This window comes from Castanea sativa, chromosome 8, assembly GCF_040712315.1.
Source record: "Castanea sativa cultivar Marrone di Chiusa Pesio chromosome 8, ASM4071231v1".
Lineage (NCBI taxonomy): Eukaryota > Viridiplantae > Streptophyta > Magnoliopsida > Fagales > Fagaceae > Castanea > Castanea sativa.
In genome coordinates, this window is record NC_134020.1 from 35,868,048 (window position 1) to 35,880,462 (window position 12,415).

Below are 12,415 nucleotides of genomic sequence, written 5' to 3' on the forward strand. Positions count from 1 at the left end.
AAGGTGAGTGTTGCTTACTTGTCCAAGATTTAATTCTTTCAATTAATTGTGGACATGTTTTCTTTTAGTTTATGGTTGTTTTATTTTCTTAGGTTGTTTTGTTTATTCAAAAAATCCAAAAACATTGAATAATTTCAAAAAGACAAAAATATTTTGTGTCTTGCTTTATTTTTTCTTGAGGATTACATGAATTATGATATCTCTCTCTTGATTAAGAACATGCTTGACATTGTAAAGAAGCTTGAATAGTATGTGTTATATATGTGCTAAGCTATTTCTAATCTTGTATGAGTATGTACTAGTTTGTACATGTACTCATGGGTTAATTAAGAAATTGATATTTCTTATTTGTGTACCCTCTATAGCTTAGTTTTGCATTGTTATGCATTGCATTTGCATTTTATACATTAAGCATAATGTGTGCTTTTAGTTTTGGTCATAAGATTTTTTTAAAACCAAAAAGATTTTTATGTGTTTTGTATTACACATCATGAATATGTAATTGAGGTTGGCCATATTATCTTTACATAACTTGTTTATGTACCTTGTTTAGCTTGGATGAACTTATTTTCTTGCACTTTACTAGTTTGAGCTTTGTAGTGCATGTTGTGTGGGAAGATGTTTATAGTTTTTTATCACATGATCTTGATCTTGAAATCACATGCCTTTGATTGTTGGACTTGAACTTATTGAGAAAGGCATAAATAACCATCTCACCACTGTTTACTAGCCAATCATGAACACTTTAGTGCATATTGTAAGATTTTGTGCTCGAAAAAGTGTAGCACATGCACAAAAAGAACATAAGGTGTAGCCTCAGTTTGAATGCTAAAATTGGTGTGTATATTATTGGACTATAATAATTTCAATCAATTAAAATTGGTGTGTACATTATCCCAGCTAATTCTTAACATGTTTCTGATCAAATAAAATTGGTGTGTACATATGAGGCAAATCAAGAAACTTACATAATTGCAAGCTTTTATTCTAGGAGATGTGAGAGTTATATGATGTAACTCTTTGAGGGATAGTCTCTTTTAATTGTATGTGATGGATTTTGTAAAAATTGTGCTTAATTACTATTCACATATCACTTCACATGCATCTCAAGCTTTTACTAGTTGCACACACTTCACAAGTTACTCTTTGCTAAACTTGATACATGTTATTGTGTGTGATCTTGTTGTGGCCATCCAAGATTGAAACTTCCTTGAGTTTAATTGCAAAATATGTTTTGAAGTTTGGGAATTTAAAGTGAATTGAGTGAAAATCTTTTTTTTTTGGGAAATCTAGGCTTAAATCATATGTTTTTGAAAAACATTCCATCTCATACTCATGCATTTTATTCATAAAATTCTTTGCTTTGAAGAGTTTCTGCATAAAAATGCTTTGTTTTTCAAAAACTGTTTTTTCTAGAATTTCGATCGATCGAATCTGTTTCTCGACCGATCGAAATTGCGCTTAAAATTTTGGTCAACTTCTGTCTGTTTCGATCGGTACTCTATCACTGTTGTATCAATCGAAGGCACTTTTGATCGATCGAACCTAATTTTTGACCGATCGAAAATCGCACAGGAGGTTTTTTAAAAAAGGTTTGAGTTTCACGTGTTCTTCACTTTTTCAAAACTTTTCAAACTTTTTCTCTCTCTTTTCAACCGGTCCAAGAGTCAAAGCTTATTTTTTGTCGTTTTCCTTCGAATCTTTTGCAAGGTTTTTGTCTTCTAAGGCCAGTATGTCCATTCTACCCTTCCTTTTTCATTTATTTTCATTTTTCATGCATTAAATCATGCATTTAGAGGGAATTTCGAACCTAAGAATTTTTGGGGTTTTTGTTGTTTTAGGCTATTTCTTTCAAAATTGATCACTGGGTTTTTTTTGTGGGTTGATATACAACAGTTCTTGGTGATATAATTTGATCAATTTGGTGTTTTGTGAAAAATTTGAAAATGTAGGGCTTGAAATTACCTAAATTGGGGATTTTGTTCAATTGAGTTTAATTTGATGAAATTGGCTTGTTGGATTGATTAATTTGATCATTTTACTCTGTTATCTATCTTGTGTAATGATCAATTGGTCATTTTCTTGAAAATTGTACAAGTGGTTTTTTTTTATTTTTTTTTATTTTGGGGTTTTTGATATAAACTCTATGCCCAAGCCAATTTTATAATTTTAAAATTAATTTGAATTGATTCTTACTGCATTTAGAGCATGCATCATGTATTAATTGTGTTCATGCATCATATAGATTGTTGTTTTCTATTTTGTTTTGTGCTAACTTGCAGTCTACCCTTGGTTTTTCTTGTTTTCTTCTTTTGGTTCTTTTCTGTGTGTCTGATCCTTCCTTAGCATCATGCCTAGGAAAACTAGAGCCAATAGGACATCCTCTTCTTCCTCTGCTCCATCCTTTGAGAGTGAGAGATTCTTGAGTGCGAAGCACCAAGAAACCTTTGAGACTCTTAATCTTAAGAGGAACATTTGGGCTGAGAGACGGGTTCTCTTAGATGAGCTAGATCCCCAGATTAGGAGAAACTTTGAGTGTAGGGGTTGGTTACCTTTGTTAGATTTTTCTCACCCCCCTCCAACTATCTTGATTAGAGAGTTCTATTCTAACCTCTCTACTCATGTCTATGATTCCAACACTGTCCTTATGAGTTGGATTCGTGATGATGAGTACACCATTACCCCTTCGGTAGAGGCTGCTGCTCTTGGGGTGCCTCTTGTTCAGCATTTTGTCTATCCTTATGATGAGTCTCCTCCCTTAGATGACATCATGTCTTACATCACTGACCTCACTGAGGTTCACTATCTTTTCTTTAGGATTGCTTGTCATTCCTTCTGGCCTATTTCTCATCTGCACACCATTCTTATTAAGCGATGTGTGTTTTTGTATGCTCTTGTTACTGATGCTTTTATCAGTTTTCCTCATCTGTTTATTCATTTTTTGAACGAGGTTTATTGGAGTAGTTCTACTGCTCATGCTCTTTTCTTCCCTGTTTTTATCCATAGGATTCTTCTTCATCTTATTTTAGAGGAGTTTCTTAGGTTTAAGCCTGTTCATATCTTTGCTCCTATAGGTGCCACCTTTCTTAGGCAGAGGGCTGCTTAGTTGAGAGCAAGCTCTAAACGTCCTAGGGTTGAGTCTTCGGGTGTTGTACCCCCTCCTCCCCCCTCCTCTACAAGTGATACTACTGCTGAGGCATCTGACGATCCTCCTACGGCTGTTGCTGCTGATGTTCCTCCACCTTCTACTTTGGATGATTCGGACATTCGACGTATGTTGGAGATTGTCATGACCGTTCAGGCGGCTTATGGTCAGCTTTTGGTGGACATGTTTGATGAGTTTCATGCTTTGCGAGCAGATTTGGAGAGTCTTCGACCGCCGCCTCCTTTTGATGATGAGTGAGTGCCCTTTGGCAATTCGTCACAAAAAGGGGGAGTGCATATATGGTGTAGAGAGGTGTTTTTGTAGGTAGGGGGAGATTTTTGAGTTGTTTGGAGTTGTGGAGTTTTTAGATTGTATCTAGGTGCTTCACTTTGTATGTATCTTTTTGGCTCATGATGTTTTTGTTGGGTTATCCATGTTAGGGGAAGATATTTTGTTTTGCTTATCTGTTTCTTGTTTCACATTGTACTACATTGTTTTTGATCTATATTGATGAGTTTATTGATGATATATGTCTTGTAGTTTATGTTTATGTGAAATCAAGAAGTTATTTTGTTTTACTTGTATTTTCCATACATGCGTTTATGTGTTTATTAAGTGTTACAGGAATATACAGGTTGATTCAGTCGTGCTGCTGTCTACACTTGCAACTGATGGATAGTAGTTAGGTTGAATTTGTTATGATGGGCTATTTATATGTAAACTTTGAGCATTTTGTTATGTTTGTGTTTTGTCACGGATTGCCAAAGGGGGAGTTTGTTAGGTTCTAAGACCTTTAGGTTTAAATGTATTAGAACTCTAATTTGTAATGTTGGCAAATCATGATTAAAACATTTTAGTCTTGTTTAGACTGCTCAAAGTATGTATCTTTAATGTAAAGTTGGAATCGAGTTGCTGCAGAATTTACTGTGCAATTCTGCCTGGCTCGATCGATCGAGAATTAGACTTGACCGATCGAAAGTCGTGCATATTGTTTTTTTGCAGAAATTTCCAACTCAGCCCAAACCCGTTTTGCGTGTAAGGTTTTATGGTTTGCCCTAAGTATAAAAAGGGAAAACCCTAACCACGTTTTTTTAGAAGTTGTTAATGCTGTGTGTGTGAATCTTCTATGAGATTTAGAGGTGTTTGCCTTCACACATACTTAGGGTTATCAAGGATCAAGACTATGTCAAGAACTTGGTGATCATTCAGTTGCTGCATTAAGAGCTTAACGATATACAAGCGGGAGTGCTTGTGCTTGCTGGGAATCCAAGAAGGAAGTAGTCCGTGGACTCAAAGCTGTCACGTGGTCGCGGTAGCAAGTTTCCTACTCGAGGTAGCAATAGGATGTTAGTGGTCTAAGTCGCTATTGTGTAAATTTCAATTCTTTCATAGTAGATTCAGTTTTACCTTGAGGATAGCTATGTTAAATCCTCCCTATGTTTTTTACCGGTTTGGTTTTCTTGGGTCATCATATTATTGTGTTATTTATTTTTCTGCTGCTTTGCATGATATGATTTATATGTATTAACCTAGATTTGCACAATTTACCTAAGTTAATAACTTGACTAAATAACTAGGTTAATCTGGTTGTTTTAAGGGGTCTAAAAACGTACAACATCTAACTTGTGAAGAGCTCTATAAGCCATGATTCATGAATTGTGCATAGATCGCGTTAGGTTGATTTTGAGATATTTTTAATCCAATCATCCTTTATTTGAGTTGAGAATCTCCAACCCAATCCAACTAAAGACAATTTTGAAAATCAACCAAACTTCACTCACAAGGATTGGGTTACGTTGAGTAACCTCTAGTTTAGGCTCATTAATAGCGTGTATAATCGAACCAGGTCAAACCTAACGCGAAAGCCTTTGCGCGTTTTCCATTTTCTTGTTTGTTGACAGGAGAAGTCCCACTTTTGGCGCACTTGTTTGATGAGCTAAGCCTAAGCGCCCTATAAGGCTAGCTCCCATAGTGTGATGGGCTGTGTGTACAAGGCCCGGGAACGAATTCACCGCCGTATGACTGACTGGCAATTATTAGCGATTCTAGCATCATGTAGGCAAGTTGCAACCTATAATCTGAACTGAGGATGGGTTTTGGGGTTAGCTCACACTTGTGGGATCGCGACCCTTTGTCTTGGCCATTGTAGCACGTGTCACCCAGGGCATAAGGGGCATGTTGACTTCACGTCACCCTCACCTTCCTCCAGCTTATCATCAACAGTCTGCTCAGGGTACCCAATTATCGAGTCTTCGGTGATTGCTTCCCTAGGCAGTGATACGGTTTTCATTAAAATATTTTAAATTCATTATTTAACAAACAATTGCAATTTACATAATAGGTCATAATATTCTAATTTTATCACAAAAAATCTTAAAGTAATAAAATAAATCAAATTAACAAATTTAAACTATGTTTCAAAATGATTTAAGGGATAACGGTCAAATATATGGTAAAGGATAGTAACTCCATGTGCCCACTCCCCATGGTAATAGCAGGCTCCAAATATTGTACCAGTCGAGACATATACATTCTTGGAAATATATAATAGATAATTAGTGATTAGGGTATCTAAGATTTAAGTAAGAGTATGCAAAAATGTCCTTTTATGTTAAATTAACTGGTATAATTTTTTTTCCAAGTCATGGGTTCATTTGAACCTCCTAGAGAACATGTAGTGCCGCCCTTGCCACCCTTAAAATCCTTCGAAAGCACCATAGAACACAATCTAATGTCCAGTTCGTGTAATATTATTTATCCAAAACAAGTAAAAAGAGGATATACACAAACAACTTTTCACTTGAAGATCAGTTCCATATATAGTTTGGGTTCTATACAGAATCAGATTCAATCAAAATCTACCTCTACGGGCTTTTGCAGCGAGTTGATAGTGGTGGAAACTAATTCTGCAGATTCAAGGACAAACCTTCTACTTCTAGTCTTCTCAACAAATGCTTCTGCATACTTTGACCAGAAGGTTTCCTTTAGAGGCCGTCCACTCTCACTGATTCCATTTTTAGCCATTTTCTTTAGCTTTTTATGCCTACGCCATGCAGCTTGTATAAAACATGCAGCCCATGTTCGCCATTGGTGTGAGTAGTGCCTTAACGTGTGTCTAAGTTGTTTACTACGTAGCCTTCGGAATTGTGATGCAACAAATTTTAAGTCCTCTGCAACTAGAGCAAACCCCTCCACTTCAGTTATAGCCTTCACTGTGCGTGTGGAAGTTGGGAGTATGACATTTGGGCGTGGATCCAAAGCCCATGTCAGTAGCTCCTCACCACAGAAGCCACCTGACCCAAGTCTTGATGAGTTGAAGAACCCAAAACGCCCACCATCAGTGGTGTAAGAGTCAAGGTGACCTCGAACTATGAACATCATTTGATTGACAGGGTCACCCTCTCGCACAATGAACATGTTGTTGGTGCATAGTGCAGGTCTAAGACTCTCACATATTGCGTCTAGCAGTGTTTCATCCATTTGATCGAACAATGGGACCTATTCATCGATTAAATCATCGATATTGTACATCAGTTCTGAATCACATCATATATTATAACAAAAATTACATTTCTTCGTTAAAAGTTGATACTAGTTCTCAACGTGAACTTTTAAGCTTGTGATTCAATAATCTGATAATGAACCATATAAAATTTTAAAGAACTTGGCAGTATACCTTTAGATTTATAATATTTAATCCGAAATATAAATGTGTTAATGTTATGAATTTACGAGGACATGTCGATTGAGAAAACTTACTCGTCGAACTAGAGAAAGGCATAGATGGCGCTTGATCTCTCTCCGGAGATCCATAGGGAGGCCATCGAGAAGTGTTTCTTCATTGACACCTTTAGTAGTGAACCACTTCGATTGATCATATTGTCGAACAGACTGCTTTAGTTCTGAAGGTAGCTGCCTATGATGCATCCATTGTTCTGTATCAGTTCTCCTAATCCTCCGCTCTTCTAATCGCAGTGTTGCTGATTGAAGGTATCTCTACTTGTTCAAATGGGTGATAATTATTACTATGAAAATCTAAAGAAAATTATTGTAGCAATGGTACATCTATTTGCAAAATCAGGCATATTTCTCTGAGTATTTACATGCGGTTCTGATAATGGTTTATATATAGACATTGTAATGAGGACTTACTTGCATATTTCCAATGAGCAGTGCAAACAAAAACAGCCCAAGTGTGGCAACGAAGATAATGGTGAAAACAACTTCTCCCATATAAGTGCTTGTAGTAAGATTTTGTCCAGTAGAACTGCACAAATCAATGAAAGATAAGAACGACAGTAAATTTGTTCGACTTCCTGTGAATATAGGATAGTGTCCAGTGAATTGACACGACATGATGTTCTTACGTTTTATCATTAGGTGCTCACTTTAGTTGCTGTGAAAATCGAAGGAAATTGAAAGTTGAATTTTAAATGAAGTTTGCAAGATAATGGTAATTGAGATCTCAAAATTTTGATATTATAATTTTTATTCTTATTTTTTCTATACAAAAATGAAAGGGCTTGTAGGTGTGATAACTGCTCCCTACTTAATTAAACTTGACTCAAGCATGGCATGAGATTATCCGTGCAATAATGAGATTTGTCACTATTCGAACTCATAATTCCTAAGCTAGCAAGTGTAATGGGTCCTAAGCGTTTCTTATCACTAAGTTATTTCTGTGAGTGGTTTTGATATCTTAATCTTGGAGTAACTGAATTAAGTAATTAGGATAACAAGGACAATCATGTACCTTACGTTCCTTAAACCCCACCATAAACAGTAAAAGTACTTGTTGAAGAATGGTGAAGCTATAACATTTGAGTTCAATGCATCTCCAAAAATACCGTATTGGTAAAAGTTAGAAGTTGGAGTGCATAGATTGGTAACATTTGTCGAGCTGAACCAATTGGACCTGGCATCGTCATTAACGGTATGGCAATCAAAGTATTCATTTCGACAAGACGACTCAAGGTTGCACGCACTTCTCCAACATGCTTCTTGTCGCTCAATACCTAGAAGGTACCACCAAGATCCTGAAACCTTCATAAGAAGAATACAAAAAATGGGTTTGGAATTAATTTATTCAGCTCACAAAGAATAAAAGTGGGCAAAATTAATCCTTTTTTTAATAGATGTAGGCGTAATTAATCCATTGAAACTAAATCAGTAAAACGTAGTATCAATCACCAGTTATATTAGAATGTGTGTATTAAGGCCAAAACTTTGATCTTCTTTTTTAATTTATTTCAAATTTCTTTCTTTGCATGTTTTGTTTTTTGAATTTCCAGTAACTTTTTGAGTTGAACATTAAAACATACCAACAAAGGGAAAGTTATTGGGTACTCCAAACCCATAACTCATATGAGAAGGGAAAGCATTGCTCTCAGAATTCTCAATAAATTTTCCCAATAAAGAGGTTTGGTCATGTCTTTGAAAATGACAAAAGTTAGGTATACTTTCTTATGTATTTCACTTTAGATTCCATAATTAAATTTAAATACAAAGTTGCAATGAATTTTTAAAAATATAGCATTATTTGCATTGCATTGTTTAACGAACATGTATGAATTTAATAATTTTAATTAAAAGTTTATGCTATAATATTTAAGAAAATGTTACTAAATCTTGTCCACTGGACAAAAAGACAAAGATAAAAGGAAGCTAGAAGGAAAATCGCAATGCATGAATAATCTAGAACCGCATGTTTCATTTCAGCCAAAAAAAAAAAGGGAGGGGGGGGGGGGGTACACTATAAGAGAAAGATGACCAAGTGAATATGAAAGTTGTAAACTAATTAACCTAAGCACACTTGAGTAATGTAAGTGACACAAAAAAACTGTATAATTATTTTCGCAACTTAATATAGCAAGCTGTGATTGAAGAAAAATTGTTTCCACATAAATCTACTACTAACACCACTTTTATTATGTACCACCAACAACAAACCATCAATTGTTAATTACTTTCCTTCTTTTTCAATGATTCAGTCAAGGTTTGATGTATATTAGGAGGATTTGCAAGATTTAGGACTTCTATTGTTGGGGGAAAAAAAAGTAAAAAAAGAAAAAGAAAATATTTGTATGTTGGGAAATTGCCCCAAAATCCTATTATGACTTGGAAATCTAGTTGAGTCTCCTTATTGAAGAAGGAAAATTAATTTGGATGGTGTGTAAGAAAAGTCTATTCTTTGATGTGGATGGAAAGGCTTGTTAAATAAGTAATTAGTATTACTTGACAAATAAGTAAAATATTCTTTTTCCATTTAGGAATAGAAATTGAAGTTTTATAAATAGAATGTGTTGTAAAGGTTTTGACGGCCTTGGCCTAGAGGCTCTTCCCTTTGCAACAAGGGAAACAATCATAAAATTGAGCATGAAACCTATAGAGAAAAAAAAGGAGCTTTCACTTGAGAGGTAATGCAAGAAGAGAGACAAGGTTTGAGTTATCTCTACAAAAATTTGGGAAAGCAAACAAATCAATGAGAATTCATGAGGCTTGGATTAATGAAGTGCAGTGACAAAAAGAAGAAACAAAATATAAGTGTGCGTGTGAGAGCAAAGAAAAGTATGAGGTTTTTTCTTCAATCACGAGACATTCGCAAGGGCAGATAAGTTTGAGGTTTTCTCTACAAAGAGAAACAATGCTACAACCATGGAGAGTAGTTTTTGTGTTTGGTGTGAGTCTCAAGTTAGTCATAAACTTGAGAAAATGATGTATTTGATATTATACAGAGGATTACTTTGTCCCATGAAAGAAGGGTTTTCCATGTAAGTATCTCTGTTCTTATATGTAATTGATATCTTGGCTTGATAAATTTGGTAATAATATTTTTTGATGATCAATTCAAATTCTTAACTAATTTTCTTTAACACAAGACTAGATTTTGACTTAGCATTGTTTTGGGCAGTGCCATCCGTATATCAATTTTGTTTTAGTCAAAGAGATTATAATTGCTTAGAAAAGAAATTCAAATGTTAAAAAAGCCAACAAAAGAAAAATGTTTAATATAAATTATGATCAAATTATTATCAAATAATTAAATTAATAATTTTATAACATTTTAAATTTTTGGGACAATAAATAATTTTTCAAAATGGTAAAATGAAATATGCTTAAACTACATAGAAGTATTGTGTAATTTTTCCGCTCTTGTTTTTTAATGAAAATTAGAAAGAGATAGAGCTACTAATTTTTGAGCTGTAAATGTACAATAGGAAGCTCAAATGAGAAATGAGTTTTGTTTCTACTCACATGGCTAGCCATTAGGTAAAGTATGAGGTTATAACCGGCTCCTGTCCATGCTGTGTCTGCCACAATGCCACTTTCATCAATAATTTTCGATGAGAGAGGGTAGGTGAGAATCACTCTTGGGATATATTGGACTATCATGATAAACCACATGGCATTTTTTCTCACAGTCACTACAGTACCCTCAACATTGGGTATAACTACCCAAAGTAACACCTAAAATAATGTCATTAACAATAGATAATTAACAACAAAGAAGTCAAAACACAAAACTCCATTGATGCCATGGAAACTGGGAATAAAGGCTAGCTAGCTAGCTATGATACACAAGGTTTTAGTGGCATATATAAAAATAATAAAATACCTGAGTAAGTGGCAGGGAAGCCATGAGGTCGATAATGAAACCTTTTCTAAGGTACCTCATAGCAATCTTTGAAGGATCAATCACAAGCTCTCCTCTTCCAACAACACGAGAAGAGGGTGCTACATAAGCTGTATGAAACCGAACAATGATCTGAATCAAATAAAACACATCAGTCACTGATCTTAGGATGGTGAGGACAACTTGGGCAGTCATTCCATTAGCTACGCAACCTTGGCCATCGATTACAGGCAACAATAAAAACAATGGATCCAAGAATAAAGCAAATAGGCATGAGAGTGAGAAAATCTTGTTCCAGGTTTTAATGGTTTTTCCTTGAGGATCCATTATCCTTTTCTTCTCCTTCTCATAGTCCTCAGAAAATACTCTTCGCAGGATTTCATCTTTAAAACTTCTTTTCTTAGTAAAAGCAGTGGCTTTCTTGGAGTTTGATTTAGGTGTCATATTCCCATCAATAGAGAAGTTCTCTTTGATATGATTTTCACTGGCTTTAGGGAGATCAGTTACTTGAAGATCATCTAGAACTTGAACTCTGAATAACAAGTATGAAATAAATAATCTGATTAAAAAACTGGGACTAAAGTATTCATTACTAACATTGATATACAAATCAAATTGCATGTAAGAAATTAAGTAGAGGACAGACCTTTTGAGTCTTGAATTACTGTGACCCATTTGTTCAATTGATGAACTCGATCGATCTCTTAGTTTATCAGAAAAAGCATATAAGTAATTGTGAAGAGAATGCCGTCTCCTTGATTCGATTGCGATGATGTAGAAGAAAGATCAAAGATCGATAATGACTTCTTAATTCTAATTTCAACCCTTTGTAAGTGTCTTTTACATAAAGATGTCAATTAGACCATGAAAGTTTTCTGACAACGCCAATTTATAAAGGCCAAAGGTAAAACATGTAACCAATGTCGTGCACACACGTGTATACACGTGTTACATATGCATACGCAAGGAAATGTCGACTCCAATCCAAAAGGTCCAAAACAATGTTTTTCAGCCTAGCCAAAACTTTAAGGGGTTTTATTATTGGTTATGTGTGATGGTTTCAATCCCTTACCCAACTACTACTTAGTTGCTAAGATTTAAAAAAAAAAAAAAAAAAACTTTTTATTAGTAAAAACAAAATTATTTTTGTTTAGAATTTTTTAAAGGACAGAATTGATTATTTTGGATGAAATTGATTAATTGAGCTTAATTGTTTTAGTTTTACTATTAATAATTTTTGTTGTTGAGTTATCTTTTTGGGCTTGTATATTTTGTTTTAGATTTTAGATTTATAAATTTTTTTATAGTCACTAAAGTAAGGAAAATGCAAGAGTTTCAAACTTTTTTATATTATAAAATACTGATATGATAGTTGTTACTTGTAAGTAAAAGAATAATATAAGTAGTGGGTTCATTTGTGAATCAATAAGAATTTGCTACTAAAATAATTCGTAAAAAAGTCCGTGAGTATAGTATTGCTACCAAAACAATTTGTAAAAAAGTTTGAGTATAGTATTACTTTTAAAAAATCAATGATATTGTTTATAAAAAAAAAAAAGTAATTTTATAGAAAAAAAATTGCTAAAATTGATATATATACATATAATAATATATTTTTTTTTTAAAAATTGGGGGAC

General features: G+C 34.3%; 1 protein-coding gene across 1 annotated transcript; it reads right to left on the reverse strand.

Annotated features, from left to right (window-relative positions):
* Positions 1 to 5,758: 5,758 nt before the first annotated feature.
* Positions 5,759 to 11,616, reverse strand: LOC142607824 (protein CNGC15b-like). Its single transcript, XM_075779460.1, has 7 exons — positions 11,425 to 11,616; positions 10,761 to 11,310; positions 10,400 to 10,612; positions 7,899 to 8,188; positions 7,298 to 7,412; positions 6,905 to 7,141; positions 5,759 to 6,643 (listed from the first exon to the last, which is right to left on the reverse strand). Exons 1-7 carry the CDS (start codon positions 11,451 to 11,453, stop codon positions 5,993 to 5,995), a joined length of 2,085 nt encoding a protein of 694 aa, XP_075635575.1. The 5' UTR covers positions 11,454 to 11,616; the 3' UTR covers positions 5,759 to 5,992.
* Between the last annotated feature and the right edge of the window lie 799 nt (positions 11,617 to 12,415).